Source organism: Ptychodera flava, chromosome 7 (genome assembly GCF_041260155.1).
Source record: "Ptychodera flava strain L36383 chromosome 7, AS_Pfla_20210202, whole genome shotgun sequence".
In the NCBI taxonomy this organism is placed as follows: Eukaryota; Metazoa; Hemichordata; class Enteropneusta; family Ptychoderidae; genus Ptychodera; species Ptychodera flava.
This window is the reverse complement of record NC_091934.1, coordinates 25438882-25459829: the sequence shown is the minus strand read 5'-3', so window position 1 is coordinate 25459829 and position 20948 is coordinate 25438882. Positions and strand designations below refer to the sequence as shown.

The 20948-nt window shown below is 39.4% G+C and overlaps 1 protein-coding gene across 1 annotated transcript in view; it reads left to right on the top strand.

Annotated features, from left to right (window-relative positions):
• Positions 1–20472, top strand: part of LOC139137092 (mannan-binding lectin serine protease 1-like) — a 35098-nt gene extending 14626 nt beyond the window's left edge. Inside the window, exons 2-13 of the mRNA XM_070705057.1 lie at positions 6361–6607; positions 7995–8166; positions 9062–9185; positions 10051–10244; positions 12789–12948; positions 14288–14461; positions 14788–14970; positions 15206–15379; positions 15700–15882; positions 16947–17239; positions 19079–19457; positions 20026–20472. Of these exons, the coding sequence (XP_070561158.1) occupies positions 8146–8166; positions 9062–9185; positions 10051–10244; positions 12789–12948; positions 14288–14461; positions 14788–14970; positions 15206–15379; positions 15700–15882; positions 16947–17239; positions 19079–19457; positions 20026–20222 (2082 nt within the window). The 5' untranslated portion in view covers positions 6361–6607; positions 7995–8145 and the 3' untranslated portion in view covers positions 20223–20472. The remainder of the gene's footprint in view (positions 1–6360; positions 6608–7994; positions 8167–9061; positions 9186–10050; positions 10245–12788; positions 12949–14287; positions 14462–14787; positions 14971–15205; positions 15380–15699; positions 15883–16946; positions 17240–19078; positions 19458–20025) is intronic.
• The last annotated feature ends 476 nt before the right edge of the window (positions 20473–20948 follow it).

Genomic DNA, 20948 nt, shown 5'->3' with positions numbered 1-20948 from the left:
ATCAAATGCTAGTTTTGACAGTAATATAAACATAAAACTTTGGGGTATGGGGAAGGTTTGGTCTTATTTCATGAAAACTATAGAAGATATTTTATACTACAATATTTGATACAAAGCATTGCCCTTGTATAATGTCTAGGTAAATAATTGGTAGAATTTAAGATTAGTTTGACAGTAATTTGTGACATAAAACTTTGGGGTAAGGGGTCGGTTTGGTCCTATTTCATAAAAACTATAGAAGATATTGCATATTACAATATGTCATTTTAAAGCCAAATAAATTGTCTTTCCAATGGCAGCCCATAAGCTAAGCTATGGTAAAAAGTAAACTCAGCAGAAAACTTACAAGATGACAAATTTAACAAAGACATATGCGAGTCGGTAATACTCTGACTTCACGGTACCCTTCAAAACATGCCAGTAACAGTCATTCAATACCAATATTTTGTCTCTTAAAAGTCTAACTCATATTTTTGACATGTCCCTGTACCAAATAAAATATATTTTATACAAAGAATTGCCTTTTGTAATGTGTCTAGGAAAATAATTGGTAGAATTTGAGATTAGTTTTGATGGTAATTTGCGACATAAAACGTTGGAGTATGGGGTAAGTTTTGATCTTATTTCATGAAAACTATAGAAGATATTGCTTATTGCAACATATCATTTTAAAGAAGAGTAAATTAACTTTCTAATGGTACCCCATTGGCCTCGTTATTATCAAAATAAGCTCAGCAGAAGACTTACAAGAAGACAGGTTTAACAAAAACGAATGCGAGTCAGTAATACTGTGATTTTTCGGTACCCTTCAAAATATGACTGTTACAGCTACAGGATCCCAATATTTTTTCTGTTAAAAGTTTATTCCAAGTTTCTAACATGTACCTGTAGCAAATAACACAAAGTTAATACACAGTATTGCCTTTTGTATTATGTATAGGTAAATAATTGGTGGAATTTAGATTAGTTTTGACAGTAATTTGTGACATAAAACTTTGGGGTATGGGGTAAATTATGGCCCTATTTTATGAAAACTATAGAAGATATTGCATATTGCTATATACCATTTTCAAGAAGAATAAATCACCTTTCTAATGAGACTCCATAACCTAGGTCATGTTAAACAGTAAGCTCAGCAGATCACGTACAAGAAGACAGGTTTGACAAAAATCACAAAAATCCACGTGGGTCACAAAATCGTGATTTTGTGGTACCCTTCAAAACATGACCGTAACAGCTATTGAGTCCCTATATTTTGTCTGTTAAAATCCCATTTCTTATTCTAGGGATCCCAAGGCTTCTAAAAATTACAGGTTTGTTATCCTTTGGGTGTGGGGGGAAGATGCACGTAGACGCCTCCTCTAGCCTCGGCCTAATAGATTTTTAGTAATGCTTGCTGTATAAGTAAGACAAGGAGGCATAGACAATTTTCCAAATAGGTCCAAATTATTTTATGAAAAATATTTAAAAATTAAATTATAAAAATAGACAGTCGTCAATAATCTATTTACTTGAAGGAGAAAATGGCAATATGACTATGTGTGCACGTTTTAAAGTCTTCTTTTTAAGGCTGTGCATTAGTTCATTGCATAACAATAAAATGCCCATTCACGATATACCAATGTAGCAAAACTTGCTATTTTAGTGACTAGAGACAATAATGCATGGTAAATACCCAATTTTGACATTGATTTTCTTCTTCAGCACATTGCAATTAGTAAATAACATCCATAAATCTGTTTGATTTGCTTCATAAGGAGGAAACAATAGTTATCGTATTTTCTTCCGTTTAAAAATACTGAATTACCAGAAAAAATCGATTTAAAGTTATCCAATTCTATGACGTCATATTTTTTACTAAAACTTTATGCATTTTAGAAAGACCAGTATCTAAGCTTTCTAAAACTATAAGGTATATGGCATTTCAAGCCAGTTTACTTCATCAAGGAAAGAATGTTGTACCCCTACCCCTAGCTTTTGCACACCCCATACAGATACACGCAATTCAAAATTGACTCCAGAGAAGTAGTGTATAGTTAAATATCTAATGTTAACACTTTTTTCTTGTTTAATATGTGGGAATAAATAATTCAAACACAAAAAGCTGTCAAAATTTTGCTTAATAAAAAGTAAATCACAATTGTTACATGGTATTTTGGGTAAAAATTTCAAAATTGTCAAAAAAAAATCATTTTAAGTCGTCCTATTCTATGTACACAAATTAATTTTGCTAAAGTTGGTGTTTCTCATAAAGAGCAGAATCTCAGCTTTCCAAAAATGTATGGTTTGTGCTATTTCATGCAACTTTACTTAATGTAGGGGAGGATATAGTACCCCCTACCCCTACCCAATTTTCGCCATTTTTTGCGGTACATGCAAATCAAAAACCAGCCCAGATAGGTAGTGCATCCCAAAATATCCAATGTTAACATCTTTTTTCTTGTTCAGCAGGTCCTAAAGAACAAAAAAATACCCAAGTAGTAGGGATGTGGGGGGGGTGCACGGTGGGCCCCTCCAGCCCACGGACTATGTAATCAAACAAAGCAGTTCTACCTACAACGCATTGGTACACTGTGAGATTATTCTGCGTATTCAGCTAGCTCTGCATGGCAGGGCTGTGTGTTACCACAGGCGTACGGAACATTTCGTAGATCGTCGTCGGATGGGAAGTGACTGACACTGTGAGGCCGAAGGCCGAACCTCGGTACTGTATAATAAATTAATATTACCAAGGTATGTCACGGAAAAATCGACCGGTGGCCCGAAACAAACGAAATAAAGCATCTACCTCAAAAAAAATTACATCGACCGGTCGGAAATACCTTCAAACTTTCAAATCTTTACTCTGGTTACAGCATTTCTTTCAAATCTGCCAGTTATGGGCGATAATTAACTGTCCGGCGAGTACTCGCACTTGCATTGCCACTTCGCCATTTTGAATAGCTTTTTTACTCCCGAAAGCCTTTGCGAGTGGACGAGTGACCCTGTGAAGAGTTTGTTTACAAATGTCAGATGGCGGGATTCACAAGCATAAACTTTCCCATGGTTTGCGTTGATTGCCTTGTTGCCAGATAGCTGAAGTTCTATTCACTGACAGTATAAAATTTACCTAGCGGTTAACGGTTGAATTTAGTGGTTGTGGGGTCACAACAACCAACAACTTGGCCCGTTCGCCAAAGCATATATCTGACGAGAAGTTTTGCGAAACTGTGAATAAATATATTGGATGAACAACCGTTCCCTATGCATTAGGGGGATATTCATGTTGGAGTCTCCTCGAAAAAAAACCCGGGGATGGTTAGGCGATAACAAAGGCGATGACTCAGTTAAATAAAAAAACGTTTCGGACATCACATTTTTATCTAAGCGTACATTTGTTGGTTTGATGTGTGACCGTACGCAGATCGCCTATATTCTCCTTCAATCTAGTCAAAACAATTCTGCGACAATGATGGTGTCTCTTCGTGAACGTCCTTGAACCCATAGCCGCGACCATTGTTTTTTTATGTGTTCCGTGGTTGATGATTGGTAGAAATAATACATCAAAATTTGAAGACACACGTGATTGAATCCTGTGATTGAATCCTGTGACTGGGCAATTGACGGTGTGTAGGGACAGTCACAGTCCACGGACCAAGGGAGCATCAGCAGAACGCAGTACATTGCATGCTTTCTGAGAATGAACCGCGTGTTTCCATAGCTACCATGCGAAATCCGGCTTTAGCCAATGTTCCTGTCCTGTTTCGGAGGATAACTTTCGAGCTGCGTATCCGATGTTTAGGTTCAGATATCCGAAACTTTCGTGTTCGAATGGCTTATCGATTTACAGAAAATACTAAACTTTTGTTATTAGTTTACATGTATATAACCAAGCACACGGGGCAAAGCCAAGTACTTTCCAGGTTGGAAAATTTCAGCGAGTCGCTCTCGCCAGCGGTTGCGAGGAAAAAATACGTCGGTCTCATTGATCCGCCATGTTTATTGTTGTTTGTACGACTAGTTTGAAAGTCATAGACTTTCTTAACGGTGAAATTCATATTGCCATTCAATATTTTACGCACTACGTCATCTGTTCATTTGAATACGTCCATTCGGGAGCAGAAATGTTTACAGACCTTCGATGGTGATAGCTAGCTCCAGGACGTGACATGTCTCCAGTTACGAAGTTTACCCGATCGTGAACCGTTAAATAAATGTCGGCAAAATAAAACATCAAATGGTTACACTTGGAAGAGAGAGAGAGAGAGAGAGAGAGAGAGAGAGAGAGAGAGAGAGAGAGAGAGAGAGATGGTTTATGCAGCAGTCGCGAACTTATCATGGTCTTTTAGGGAGCCTTCAGTAATTACAGGGGGTGGGCCGGGGAATTTCGCGAACACCTGTATCATAAAATGCGACCCTCCCTCCAATCCTCCTGTCTAAAATGTGACCCTCCCCCTTGCCCAGCATGAAACTTGACCCTCCCCCCCCACCACTGCGGTATTCTCCCCGGAGATAACTAAAACAGTATCAGCTAATTTACATAACAATGGTTCAATTGTGTATGTTAGGGACAAATTACAGAGGGGAGGGCTGGTGTTTTTGGAGAGACAGTCGCAATTTATCACGCAAGAATTTTGAAGAGATATGGTATTTCATACATTTTAGGGAGGGTCACATATTTGTGTGCAACTATAAGAAGGCAAGAGATGTAGCTGATTTAGTGCTACATCCAAAAATATCAAATCATAATACATGGAGTCTATCAGGCAAATTATTGACAATTTACCCCCACAAAACATGCTATATCTGTATTTTATATATGTTTGATAATGTATTTAAATGTACTTTGCTTGAATAGGGAAGTAAAATGAACATTTGTGTACAAGAAATTGATTTTGGAATTTCATCTTAAAAGTTGGTTCACTATCCATGGTGTTTATGATGAAATTATGAATAGATTTTCGCCCTTGATTTTCGCCCATCACCGTACCAACCAGTGGTCAACTTGTCTTGATAGTCTACAAACGTGTATTACGTGCAACAACATTGTTGAGTGAATCTTCGTCCTGACTAGAATTCATAAAATTTTGTCGACCATAACACAGCAGCGATAAGAATGCGGTGTGCGAATTAAACCCCATTTGTAATTTCAATTTCGCCGCTATCTTTACAAACAGAAAACAATCATTTCTTTAACAGGAGGAAGCTAAAATTTTTTCCAACGGCGTTGAAACTCAACTTAGAAGGCGATTGGTGTTCACATTTAGAAGAACGCCTTTTGTGTCAATAAATAGATGCTAAAATTGCCAATATTTGGACGGAATCACGGAATGTTGGTTTTCAGTTTTTAAATTGGAACTTATGCAGTGCAACGATAATAATGGAACAACACATCCCTTATCAAACACAATGGTTTGTTGTCATGGTAACATTGCCAACTTATGTCCAGCTTTGTGACATATTAAACCGAAAACCCATACCTGCCTGGTATGACATATAATAGCGCATGTGAACTGTTTTCGTCAGAGGGTAACCGGGTGTTTGAATTTATTGTTTACGCGATGCGTAGTGGTCCTAACAATGTATATAGCAAGTAAAAATGAATTCTATTTTATCCTTTCCTATTACTAGTCATGAATCAATACTATAATTATGTTCATATTCTGATGGAAATAAAATTTCAACTCTTAACCTCTGGGTCGAAACCAAGGGCTGAGCCTTTATGATATTATTATTTTGATTTTTCATATATTTGAAAAATTGCCATTGATAACAGTTTTATTACTTTGGTATTTGGTGCAAAAGTTTGTATAGGGACTATGTATTCAATATTTGTTTAAATGAGCATAAGTTGGTATGTTTGTATTTTTGAGATTTTTAAAGTGAATTTTGTCAATAGCCTTCTCTAAAGGAATCACTCGTCCGATAGGTCTCAAATTTGGTTTGAAGCCACTCATGGATTTTGATGTGTCGATATTTGGCCCCAGTTTTGCGATTGAATCGTCAAAACGAATTTCTCAAAACTGCAAGTGTAATTGTGGTTCAATTTTAACTTATGAAAGTTACTTTGAAATTTACTGATGTTAAATTCTAGAGTAATTTGCTCCGTTTTTTCTTTTTTTATATCTTTCATAAAATGCTAGTCCCACTCTTTCAAATTAAATTTACAGTTTCATAGTGCTGACTGCTTTTTGTTTTATGCAATACATTCCTGAAAAGTCAAGACCTAGATTTTTCATTTTTCTGTATTTGATTTTAGGCGCTGTTGACCTGATAAATTCCAGGAAAAATCTTGTTGAGTACATTGTACTCTGCTTAACAGCCATGAAAGTCTTATTTTGATTTCTTGCATTGATGTTGGTTATTGTTTTTCTAACGCAGATCCCCAAGACCTGTCTCCTTGACCAGTTCTTTGCTATTGATTGCAACATTCGTCACCCTTGTCATTTCCGAGGAAACTTTGACTGGTCTCAGCGGATCCTTCTCCTCCCCTAACTACCCACAGGAATACCCGCACAAGGAGGTAGCTGTCTGGAACATCAAAGTGCCCGATGGATATCGTGCCGCCTTGTACTTCTCAGTGTTCGATCTGGAAACTTCAGAGGACTGTGAATACGACTCGGTGCAGGTCAGCTTAATAACGCAATGAATGCTATCAATCAAATGTTGTTTGCATCCGAAACAGAGGGTTTTCGCTTCTCTCCTTAAGGTAGAACGCACCTCGGGGACAGACATTCGGACTCTCAAACTTTTACAATTCTGTTCTGATATACCACATGTGGGGGTTCATTTTAAAGCTCTTGGTGAAAGAAAACTTTTCACCGGCTTAAATTTTCGAAATTCGAAAATTTTTATTTTTCCCTATAGAGTTAACACAGGGATGGCGGCCATTTTGAATTTCTAATATCGGTAATTCTTGAGTAATTTGTTTCTCCAGTACCAAAATTTGTACGGTGACCCCCTATTTTTATTCTTGATTTTGAAAGAGAATGATTGAAAGATTCCTTGAGGAAAGTTAGAGCAAAAGTTTAAGTCTTTCATTTTCGAGATGCATACTACCTTACAGGGCCAGTAGCTGCAAATTTTGATTTTTCCCATCAGTTTTGTTTTTATTGTCTACTGCAATTTCATGTTCTTCTCCTAAACGTATTTTGTGATATGCGTTATTCAACTTGTCAAGCCAGCATTACGTTGTTACCGTCGACATTGAACTCTGGTCAGGAAATTCGAATGGAAACAATAACTATGCATTCTGCACGTGTCGATGGTGTGTTGTCAGGATGAACTGTGGATATTTCAGAATGTTCTGCAAGTAGAACAAGAATTTTCAGTCGTCATACTACACAAAAGTAGTTACTCAAAGTTATTAAAAGTTGCAGCTGGTGGCCCTTCAAGCAGCCATAACAGATTGTCATAGTTTTCCCAAAAGGCAAAGATCCCCCATGTTGCGACCACCGATATGAATGCGATATGACTGAAAATTAACAAAAGTTTGCAATTTCAATAAAATGTTTGCATTTCATAACGTTCATCAGGGCTCCCGAAGAAAACTGTTCCCGTGGTCCCTTCGAACACAATCATGTTTTCTCAAGGGATCTTTCCAGAGTCGGATTTCCGATGACATTCTTAATTTGTGAAATTGTAGAGATAGGCTCGATATCGTTTCCACCTAGTAATAGTCGCTTTTCGAGCTCCTTGCGAGATACGCGAAAACTAGGCTGACGTTGAACACAGTTCTTCTTGTCTGGTTCCCTGATAGTCTAGTCCTCTGACCCATTGCTACCGCCGGCTGCGCTGCGCTGGAAATCCGACTCATAGAAATGGTTCAGGGAGTCAGACCATTCAACCTCAGCCTCGTTTTGATGAATTCTCGTGCTAAATTCGAGACTCTCGTTCGGATTCCCGAAAATGGTCTCTTGTCACAATGCCTTGCATAATAGAGCAATATGTTAGCAGAGATTAATGGTATACGCAAAGCGCTGTTAGATTTACCCAAAAATTATTTTTTTTAACAGATATCAGCCAATGACGAAGAACTCTATCAATTTTGTGGCGGGAAAGGGTTTTCGTACTTCCCAGAAAGTACCATGGTTAGATCGCCGAACAATCAAATGAGAGTGACCTTCCGCACGGACTTTTCTAATCCCGACCAAAATATTGGATTCCATGCTCATTACTTTTCTGAAGGTGACATTAGACTTCATTTGATATGATGATTGTATGCAATGTGATATTATATAATATGAAATAACATGATGTGATATTAAATGATAAAATGTAATTTTATGTAATACATCATATAAAATCATATCACATCACATCACATCACCTCACATCACATCATATCATATCATATATCATATCATATCATATCATATCATATCATATCATATCATATCATATCATATCATATCATATCATATCATATCATATATCATATCATATCATATCATATCATATCATATCATATCATATCATATCATATCATATCATATCATATCGTAATATAGTACGATGCAGCACATCAAAGCAAAATGCATAACCATGTAATGGAACAGGCGCAATGAAATGCAACACAATGTACAAGAATACAATAAAAAATACAATATTATGCAAAGCATTAAGATACAATATCTTATTGATTAAATGCACTGCGTACTCAATATTATGACCCGTATATTGTTTCATATTTATGATTGCCATAGCAACAAACACGATAAGATCAGGTGCAAATAAGTAATCGATTAGCAAGCCGTTCGAGTCAGCGTTTGAAGAGTAAAGGTCCAGGGACACTTCAGATAATGTACTGATAACTTGTTTGAGTGTGAGGTTACGTGTGGGAACATGTCAGGCCGAAATATTTTGAGGACATTTATTTCTGCTGTGGCTTCTGCAATAGTTCATATTTTGTCGCAAGATTGAAGACTGCAAAGCAGATTAATTCAAAATTATCTTTGGAGATATACTTTGTGTAATTCACCCTCCAAAGCACTCTCAGACCAGACGAGCATCGATTTCTACCCAATTGAAGATGTCGACCTCTGAGCCGACTTCTTAATATTTCATAACTTATATCTTTCAGATATCTGATGAATGTCTTAATGACAATGGTGGCTGCGATCATTATTGTCACAATATCATTGGTGGGTTTTATTGTTCCTGTCGTCCTGAATATGTCCTGGATACAGACAGAAAGATCTGCACAGGTCCGTTAAAGATACTTTGAATTCTGTGGTTGATATGCATATAGTTACAGAATGGGGCATCGAGCAGAGTGGGAAAGAGCCCTGGTCTGTACGTTACGGAAGTAAGAGAGAGAGAGAGAGAGAGAGAGAGAGAGAGAGAGAGAGAGAGAGAGAGAGAGAGAGAGAGAGAGAGAGAGAGAGAGACAGGTGCAGCCAACGGAGCTATTCATCGAAAAAGCTATTCCAGGAGCAATTTTTGAGGGCAGGGGAAATTTTAATTTTGCTAGGGCAGGGGACATGTTTTTAGGTGGTAGGGGAGCAAATTTTAGTTTTTTTTTTTGTAGGGCAGGGCGGATATCGGTTGATTTTCCTGGGGACAGGGCTTGGCGAAAAACTTTTTGAGGGGAATTGTTTCCAAGGCAGGGAAAATTGGCAAGTTTTGTTTCGCTACAGGGCGAGGGAGCTTCAAAAATTCACAGTGGGGAGGGGAAACAGGCAAAAATAAGTGGGGAGTGGGTAAAAATGAAGTTTGAGTGTGGGAGGGCAAGTCGAAAAATTTTCTGTGGGAGGGCAAATTATGAACAGCTAATTAATTACCCTCTTGACTTAAAATTAGTCAGTTCACATTATTTGTCATGCACAATATATCTTATCATAGTAAGGACCTTTTTAAAAGTGCATTGTTCGTTGGCTGCACCTGGAGAGAGAGAGAGAGAGAGAGAGAGAGAGAGAGAGAGAGAGAGAGAGAGAGAGAGAGATTAAATTGCTTCATAAGAATACAGTCACACGACGCTTTGCTCCAATTGAATTCTAGTTGCCCGATTTGTAATGCTTCTATATATTTATCGATTTATCCTGCCCATGTTCCCATCCGTTTTGTTCGCAGTTGAATGTGCCAATCTCGTGTTCAACGATCCCAGTGGCGCGTTCGAAACTCCTGATTACCCCGGTCGATATCCAAAGAACTCCGACTGTGACTGGACAATAATGGTCCAAGAGGGCCTTTTCATCCACTTGGTTTTCGACGATTTTGACGTTGAAATACACCCGGATGTGGTTTGCCCGTATGACTTCGTCAAGGTATAATCACATATTATAAACAATGTCTTAAAGGTATACAGTCACCTGTAATCTAAATATGCCCATATAAGGCCAAAGGGGCGTTCCTTGGTATTCAAAAAATGCCCATGTGAGGGCGCTGTTTTAAAAAAGCGACCACCCGCTTAAGTTCTATGATTGGTTAGATTTTTTCTTTCCATAGTAACTGTGTCAAAATTGGAACAGGTGACAGTATACCTTTAAGATCGCCAATGCATATAGTTCTTATAGCTGGGCTGACAGCTGACGACGGTTATGACTAAATAATGGTATGTGAGGGGTAAAACGGACTTTTGAAGTAGTACATAAGGTTGATGACGAAACTACGGGTGTTGAGTGTACAAGGAAAATTCTGAATTAGAAGATATTAAATGCTTCAAAACATAGATATTTTTTAAATAGCAGCGTAAACTCTTTAACATGTTTCAGAATGTTTAGCGTAGAAATACCATGTTACGTCGTCTGCTTCATATGCAAAATCATCTTTTATATTTTTGGTGTTCTAGCAATAGCGAAAACCACTTTAAAACGTAAAAGTTCACATCTTGATTATAACATGGAGATAGAATATTGATTCAATGCATTTGATTGGTGCTTTGTGTCGCATATTGTCCCCGAATCTTTATGTACCCGTAAACATTAAGAATTTTTGCCTAAATAGGCAAAACGTAATTATTGTATTTTAACAGAACAGCGCACTCATCCATTAATTAGGCAAGTTCTGCGACATCTGGTTATATCTGAACGATACCACACTCCACAACAGATGTACCGCTTTCGACAACGTTCATTCTGATTCCAATAGTGAATTCTGAAGCTTGTCGGCAATGGCTTACAAACTTTTGTGCCTGAGCCAGTTTAATATGTAGTCAGTGCTGCTTGGAACTTCAGTCGCATATCAAAAGAACGGCTGTTTGTTGGTGATTTGTTATGAAGAAGGCATCATTTTTTGAATCGCCTGCTCGCACGTAGTGTATCAACAGTATATCCTCACATTATAAAACATAAGTTTTGGGCTTTGCAAGTCGGGCCTATGTCAGGAAAAGGCCTACCATTAGTGGTTGAGCTGAAATCGTGATAACGTTTGTCTTGAAACCATAAAGAAACGTGACATAAAAACAGAGCATCAGAGTTTAAATAGACATTTCTCACGTTCAACAAGAAGTACCATTATTCGTACCTGTACTTGCTGAAATGAGAATCATGTTGACAGAAACTTCAAATGTTTTCAAATGTTTTCAAGGCTTATTGACCCCCGCGTGTCAGAGGCAGTCAAGGGGCCAATGTCACCACTCTGTCAGTCTGTGTCTGTAAGTCAGTCTGTCAGTTGTCCGTCTGTCCGACCGTCCCTCTGCAGACTATATTTGTTGCGCTCATAACCCAAAAAGTATTATGCCAAATTTAACAAGGTTTCGGTATAAGGAATATTTCGAAAGAAGGCCGAAGGCACACTAGGAGGCCAATGCCATCACTGTCTCTGTCTCCTCGTCCTTCCACCCGTCTTCAAACCATAATATTGGCGCTCACAACTAAAAAGTAGTTTTGTACCAAATGTAACAAGCTTTGGTTTGAGGAAATATTGAATAATCTTCTAGGAGTGAATGGAATCTCGTAGATGTAGCTTGCAGAATTAAGAAGAAAAATATATAATCATGACTTTTCATTAATTTTAAAATATCCCTTAATGACAGTTATTTCTTTGATAATTGGTACATATGCTGGTAGGGACAATGCACTCAATATTTGTTCAAATGAGCATTCTGTTTGCGTACTTGTATTTTTGAGAATTACATTGCTTTTGTTATTTGTTGTCAAAGGTTTTCTCTTCAGGAAACATTTGTCTGATAGGTCTTGATTTGGATTGTAGGTCATTTTAGGATGACCTGATTAACGTATATCCAAATAATGAAGAAATTTGAATATGTAAATATCGAGTCTACTTTTGTCAGTTTTTGTCAAATTTACATTTTTTGTGGTATAACTGCTGGTATAACTGCTGGTATAACTGCTTTCAAAGGTATTGAAAGCTTCCAAAAGGGTGGTTCAATTTTGACTTGTGAAAATTATTATGACATTTGCGCATGCAAATTAATGCTAAGGCAGGTTTTCTTTTTTGTCACATAGGCTACCGTTCGGGATATGCTAGTCCAACAGTTTTCAAATGTAGCTTACAGATTCCTAGGCATGTTTTGCGTTTTGGTACGTGCAAGCAATGGTGAAATCTGCGAAATACTTTCTTATTTTTTTGGTGAAAAATGTGAAAATATACCTGTTTCAGTTATTTCAATAGTTGAAATTTGAGATGCCATGGACTGCTTCAGTTCCAGAAAAAGTGTTTTCGATTTCAGCTTATTCATTTTGCATCATCTGCACGTACAATGTGACATGGGGGCCATGGAAGTCTTTTGTTTCTTCGAACGGAACTACTATTGAACTCTAAGTCAAAATGATAGAACAGTGCATATTACATGTCATCATTCTCTAGCCGACATCACTTTGACTTTCCATTATTTTCACTTGTGATAGATTCTCAGTGGCAATCAAGTGTACGGGCCCTTCTGTGGAGAATCTGAGGAAAATAACCTGCCGGCTGTCATCCGATCGACGGGTAACACGATGAAAGTTATGTTCCATTCCGACGCTTCCGAAGAATTTCGAGGATTTCGCGCTATGTATCATGCAACAGGTAAAAGATAAACTAACAGCTTCATACAATGTGCATTTTTAATTTGCCTTTATTTTCTTTTTCCAATTTCCACTGATCAAATTTTTCCGAGAATATCTCCATTTGCTCCTTCACCGGTTTAAACATGCATTTTTCACGGGAAGTTTGCCAGCTCAACGTACATGGCCATCGTGCTGCGCCTATAGGCGGCTCTGATGTAAAGCTCGATATTAGACATGAAACAAACAAACAAACAAACAAAAAAAAATACGGCATCTACATCTTGTGAAATTTTCAAATTTCGTTTCGTTTTGTTAGGTTGATCCCACGGGCGTTATGTGGAACGGGTAGTTTTAGTGTAGAGTTGGGCTACATTCCTGGTAGTCTACGTATCAGAACGTAGGAATGTAGCCTAACTCTACATTAAAACTACCCGGTCCACATAACACCTGCGGGTTAAAGGCCACAGGCCGGGAGTGGAAGGCCTAAGGCCGAACCTCAGTAGTAGCCAAAAGAATGGACGGTTTGACACCACAAATCGGTGAGAAGTCCAAAACCGACAAACTAAAACATTCACCCCCAAAAAAGTAACATCATTCGGTCGAAAATACCTTCAAAAGTTCAAATCTTTACTTCGGTAACTGCATTTGATTGATTAATGCCAAATCTCAACGAAAATCCACGGTGTCAAGCAATTATCTGCATTCACGTTACCAGTCCGCCTTTTAGAAGTGGTTATTCTTTGGACTTGAATAATCCCCTGCGAGCTACGCAGCAGCTAGCAGTTATAGCTCGAAATCCCAAACGTTCATGCGCCCTCAACGGCCTGACTGGATTAGGTTCTGATTACTAGTAACACGATTGGAACTAATTTTGAATAATTGGATCTTCATATTTTTCAAATTTCTCAAAAGTGATAGGTGCCCTATAGCTGAATGTTGCAATATTATAAATTACTCACAAAACAAGTGTATAATTACTTAAAAAGAAAAGCAGATGAGCTTACATTTGCAGATCAAATCGACATTACTTCACTATCCAATTATCCCACATTAGTTCCAATTGTGTTTAGTATGTAAATCTGCAGATCGCTCAGCCCGCTCCTTTGGGCAAGACTGCGCTTGACCTCTTCGTTTAGGACCGGATACAACCCATAGCGTACCTTCAAGAGGGGCTCTGTGAGAGAGTGTAGAACAGTGGACAAGAGTCGTATTGATAATTTAAATATGTAACATTATAAAAAAGACGATACAGGAAGATACAAACAGTAAAATAGTTTATGGTGTAAAATAAATTTATCTGCATGACAAATCGACTATGTATCAGTTTTTACGATGTGCCAACTCATTCTCTTTTCAAGGTCCGCCATGCCTACCGCTTGAGGCGCCCGTCTACGGCGAGATGGCCGTACGGTATGGCCCATTAAAGCAGAGTGTTTGGTTCACTTGTAATCCTGGATACTACCTGGTTGGACCCGAGTCTATATTTTGCACCCTGAATGGAACGTGGTCAGGCGTTCAACCGTACTGCAAAAGTAAGTACAGCGTAATCTTTGAGCTGCATTCGGTGGGTGGGCTCGAGGAAGGTAAATTATGTAAACTTGACTCGTTGAGTGAACACTTTCTGTTCACATTCCCAATCCCAGTGAATCAGAGATAGTGATGTTTCCATCTTTACCTGTTGTTTTCTGTTCACCTTTGCCGCTGGTCGCCTTTGACATCTCCATGTATGAAGACTGAGCGCTGTCCCTGCATGCAGATGCAATACATGTAAACTTCAAAATCGATTTTTTGTAAAACTTCATCAATCTGAGATTGACGGGGTTAACTAATCAACACTGATTCCCTTATTGCCTCACAGTTGTGGACTGTGGTCGTCCCGAGGACATTGACAATGGTCGCTTTACAACCACCAACGACAACTTCACGTACACTAATGCTGTCGTCTACTCGTGCGATGATTATTACGAGATAGTCGGATCAAGCGTGAGATTCTGCGAAACTGATGGACTGTGGTCTGATAGCAGACCGCACTGCGAACCGAGTGAGTACAAAATCATTAGCACTACCTTGCATTATAAGCAACTCATGTAGCGTTGTATTAATAAACCGGTCGGCAGTGTTTCACATAGTTGATGAAACATTATGGATTTTAGCACTTCTCAAAGTTCACCATTACAACTGAAGATAGAAACACAAAGTATGATAAGAATTTATCTGCTTGACAAATCGACAAATGGATAAGTTTTTACGCCGTGCCGACTCATTCTCTTTTCAAGGTCCACCCTGCCCACTGCCTGAGGCGCCCGTCTACGGCGAGATGGCCGTACGGTATGGCCCATTAAAGCAGAGTGTTTGGTTCACTTGTAATCCTGGATACTACCTGGTTGGACCCAAGTCTATATTTTGCACCCTGAATGGAACGTGGTCAGGCGTTCAACCGTACTGCAAAAGTAAGTACAGCGTAATCTTTGTGCTGCATTCGGTGGGTGAGCTCGAGGAAAGTATAGTTCTGTAAACTTGACTCGTTTAGTGAACACTTTTGTTCACATTCCCAATCCCAGTGAATCAGAGATGGTGATGTTTCCATCTTTACCTGTTGTTTGCTATTTTGCCGCTGGTCGCCTTTGACATCTCCATGTATGAAGACTGGGCGCTGTCCCTCCATGCAGATGCAATACATGTAAACTTCAAAATCGATTTTTTGTAAAACTTCATCGATCTGAAATTGACGGGGTGACTAATCAACAATGATTCCCTTATTTCCTCACAGTTAAGGACTGTGGTCGTCCCGAGGACATTGACAATGGTCACTTTACAACCACCAACGACAACTTCACGTACACTAATGCTGTCGTCTACACGTGCGATGATTATTACGAGATAGTCGGATCAAGCGTGAGATTCTGCGAAACTGACGGACTGTGGTCTAATAGCAGACCGCACTGCGAACCGAGTGAGTACAAAATCATTAGCACTACAGCTCCATTATAGGCAACTCATGCAGCGTTGTATTAATTTGACCGGGACGGCAGTGCTTCGCATAGTTGATGAAGCATAATGGATTTTCGCACTTTTCCAAGTTCACCATTAGGGCCTACAACTGAAGATAGAAACACAAAGTATGATAAGAATGACGTCATCTGTTCAGCTGTTAGGTCTGTCGACATGGATTCACTTTCATGCTCACTTTCTTTCCTATTTATCCCGGCCAGGAGTGAGGATGTCGTTAGTAAATTAACATGGCAGGCAAATGGCTTGTCTATTTGTAGATAAACTTTCGGCGATGACCGGCCATTGGAGAAACAATGGGAGGGGGGATGAGACAAGGTCGGCAGCTATACTGTCGCCACGCAGTGAGCAACTGAAAGTCATAACGGGTCGCTAGATGCGAAAGAGCAATCCAATATGTACGGTAGTGTTAAGATAGAACCCACCTCGGGGACACAAAGTTGGACTCTAAAACTTTTGCAATTCTCTTCTTATCTACCACTTGCGGGGGTTCATTTTAAAGCTCGTGGTATAAGGAAACTTTTTACCGGCTTAGTTTTTCAAAATTCGAAAATTTTATTTTTCTCCATAGAGCTAACACAGGGATGGCAGCCATTTTGAATTTCAAATATCGGTAAATCTCAGGTTATTTCCTTCTCTAGTACCAAAATTTGGTACCCCTTATTTTTATCCTTGATTTTTATAGAAAATAGTTGAAAGATTCCTTAAGGAAAAGTTGAGCAAAGTTTAAGTCTTTCACCTGCGAGGTGCATAATACCCCAAGGCAAACTTGTTTTGCTTTCATTATATCCATGTGTACTTTTACGATGCAACGCAAAGGCTCGGTAAGATAGGCAGATTAGTGATCAAAGACGAGTATCAATGAGAGCTTTGGTCATTTCATAAACCACGAACAAATGTTTTGACATTCTTATGCTAAATTCTATACATGATCTGACGAAGGCAAGTTCGTTGATTTTGCATCGCTGGTGATTTTTCTTTTTACTCTTTCCTGTGTTCGTCCGGCAGTATGTGGCAACTCAACCGTTCCTCCCAAGACAAGACCCCATGACCGCATTGTAGACGGGAGAACAGTTGCAGAAGGTTCTTGGCCGTGGATGGCGCTTTTGGATATCCCAACTCAGACTTTCAAGATCTGCGGCGGGTCTCTGCTGAACGAAGAATGGCTGATAACAACCGCTCAATGTGTGACCAACCGTCTGCGATCCTCTGAAACCTTCGGGCAGGTCATTCCCCTGAGGTCAATCAACGTTACTTTTGGAGTGCATAGGCGGTCTCAACCTACGGAACACGTTCAACAGGTGGGCTCACGTACAATCTGCTTTCGCTGGAGAGCTTTAACTGTGATGTAATAAGATCACATGACATAAATGTACTTTTTGTCATACCCATCAATGTTTGGCGACGCTTCACAGAATATGTCATACACAAGTGGTCCATCTTGCTTATTACAAGCCACTATGGCCATTTACGATTTTTCAAAAACTTGTCCATACTGATGGACCATAGATAATATCGGCATTTGCATGATAAGCAAAACTAAAGTGCATTTATCTCCAGCCTCTTCCTCTTCTCATAAAACGACCGTTCAGAGATGCGAAGATCTAATGACGAAATAAACGCACTGATGTAAATGTGTCGATTGCTCTTTGAGGGTTTCGAATGAAAGAGGTAGCTCCTTATCTTTGACTTTCAGCTGGCTATTCTGACAAGAAGGGAAATTTTAGGTGTATTGTACTAACATTTGTGGTGTAAAACTGCGCAAAATCAATTTACGCGAATAACGTTAGAGCACAGAGGCACACGAATGGCCATTGAAATATGAGAAAGAATAACGAATCATGCTGTTAAACCTTGTTTTTTGTACGAGGCTTTTTTTCCCTTGTTGTCTTCTTTCTTACCCTATGTTGCCTTGCTCTGCAGTCCCAACGGTTCAGTGTTGGCGTGATGTATGCAGTATGTAGTGCGCCCTCTTTTTGTGACACGCAATACGAATTATACGATAGTCTTATTGTAGAGCTAGTCTGGTTCCTAGTCTGGTTCCCTGACCCATTTCCCCGGTAGAGGGCGTGGGGAAATATAGGGTCAGGTACCGGCTAATGTAAACATGGACGCTATTGGGTTAAAATAAAACAAGCTGTGATTGGATGAAAGTAACACCTGTAACTTTTTCTCATTTTTCTTGGGTTTCGCACTTTCAGGCTCACTTGACACCAACTTCTTGTTTGTACCACAAAGCCGTGGAGGTGGAAAGAAAGACTTTCTACCTCCATGATTTAGCCACTGTGATTTAGCACACCTCTTAATACATTTAGAACGTCGACATGATGCCTGGCATTTTTCACGAAATTCGGACACCATTCTATCCATTGAAGTCAATCGTCGTTCACAAATCCAACAAAGTTTGCTTTCAATTAGCTGTGATATCGCAGCAGTACTTGTGGCGTGTATCGAACGTGCTCGGGTCATTGGGTCACGCCACAATCCGCGATGACCTCAATGACCCTAGCGCGTTCGATACACGCAACAAGTACTGCTGCGATATCACAGCCAGCCTTCGATCACCTCTATTTACCCGTACTTCTGGATTAATCCTTTCAGTTTATGTTTCCCGTCTTGTGTGCCAATGTTTTTGGTTCGGATACCAGTGTTCGAACATACTTCTGATCCAGTCGAATTTTGACCGGCGTTTTCATGGTAGCAGCCATATTTGTTGTAGCATGTTCTGTCAGGTGACTAACCTCCGCCATCTTGAACAAAATTCTGTTCAAGATGGCTACCCGGTACCTGACCCTATATTTCCCCACGCCCTCTACCGGGGAAATGGGTCAGGGAACCAGACTAATTGTAGAGCAACAGTATGGAGGGAGGTCAAGGCAGAAATCCTGGATGAAAATTTCACCAAGAGAGGGCGCACTACATACTGCGTACGTGATGCTTATGTAATGTAGTGGTCATTCATGTGCCCCTGTGGTTAAAGCAGGAATAATAAATATTCAAAGTGAGCGTGGTGAGATGCACCGTCCTATCATTACTATTTGTCTTTCGATTGAACACTGGAGGGAGCGTGCCCTCAGCCTGTTTAGTCATACAATGAGTCAATTACTTATCAGATGTATATCTGTTTGTTGTTTTCTCAGAGAGGTGTCTCGGAGATACTACGCCACCCAGACTACGACAACCTCAACTTAGATGCCGATATCGCCCTCTTGAGACTAGAATCTCCGGTCAATTTCACTGACGACGTCCGTCCCATCTGTCTTCCTAAATCGGAAACTGTTCTGGTCAACGACTCCGGTTTACATGAACACGTCGAGCGAGCTCTTCCTCCACCGCCTGAGCTGGCAGTCATAACTGGATGGGGTACTGTGTCTGATCATTACAGCACTGATGTTCTGTCCGAAGCCTACTTAGAAATTGTCGAGCAGACGACATGCAGAGAGGCTTATCATTGGCCAGTAAGAGAGGCTTATCATTGGCCAGTAACAGACAATATGTTTTGTGCTGGATATAAAAAAGGTTGGTCTTTCTCAAATAGTGTGTAAGTAGTTCTTGTTTGATGTAAAAGTGTTCTAGACTGTTAAAGCCATCCCAAGTAACAGTTACTGTGGGTATCCCAACAAAGTCTAAATATTGACAATACTTTCTGAGGTTTCGAAAATACGCTCTTAGAATATGAACCAAGAGCAGATTTCTTACGTATAATCTCACATATGGGTGTTAAGTGATGTATTTGGTAATTTGCATATTTGATGGAAATTCACATTTGCTGTTTGCTTTATCATTGGAATGGTTTTAACGAAACATGAGGAATTTTTGCACGTGACATTGAACCTGACAGGACTTTGAAATCTATCAGTCTGAGCGAACGAATGTTTTGATTCGCAGACAACTCTGCGAACTTGATAGGCTGAAACACGGGAGCATTTTAACCCTTTCACCCCAGTTCCCTGTATACAGGTCCAACTTTACCATAGAAAACAATGGATTTGGGACAAACCATGGTGGTGAAAGGGTTAAGTCGTGTTTAGATTGCTGTAATTCATGTCGTAGTCATTCCTTGTCGTAATTCTTGTCTTTTTAATAGGTGGAAAAGACACTTGTCGCAGCGATCGAGGAAGCCCTCTAATGTTCCTAGACGAGAGCAATCTTCGCTACTTCGTGTACGGCGCCTTCTCATGGGGGCGCCCTGATGGATGTGCAAAAAATGACTCCTATGGCGTATACTCTAAATTTGGGAACTACGCTTCGTGGATCAAGGAAAACATCAAACTGCCTCGATGAAAAGTGCCTCGATCAATAAGCAATTATACAGAAGCTATGAATCCGTTAATATGCTCGGAGATGGTTCTCAGCACACAATTATTTAGTCTCAGAATTGAATATAATAATATTGGCTCGCCAAAATGAAACAGCCGCTTTTCCAGCACTTTTGCGTTTTTGCTTCAAGGACATTTCAAAGAGAACTTAATAATGCTTCTTTGTCCTTTTATGGCAATAAATAAGATAAAGTTTTCATGTTGAAAATGACAAACATTCACGAACGTGTTCGCCTTACCCTGTAAGCCAGTGTGAGAAGGCATGAAAAAATTACCCGCACTTATGAGATGTATAAAAAAAAACTACGTCACTGATCTCCATGAACGGGAATGCACATGTCGATTTAGAAGTCTAGAAAATGAGCCATCACTGATCTACGTGACTGCCGGGTAAAGCGAAGAAGTTCAACCTCTAACTTGAAACTAAAAGTGTGATCTAGGGGAGACACCATTTTATAACTGGAATCAACTTCTTCTCAACACTGTTTACTTAGAGACTCTTCGTTTAACGATACAGAAATTTTCAGAACATTCCGCACCTTCGTTCACTCTCCACAAATCTATTAATTTTCTACCAAATCATATATCATATCACGTTACATGACACAATAAACATATTGCATGGTCAATAACACTGGCATTCACGCATTTTGCCCACTTCATCAAAGTCGGTTGGAGGATGCTATTTTTG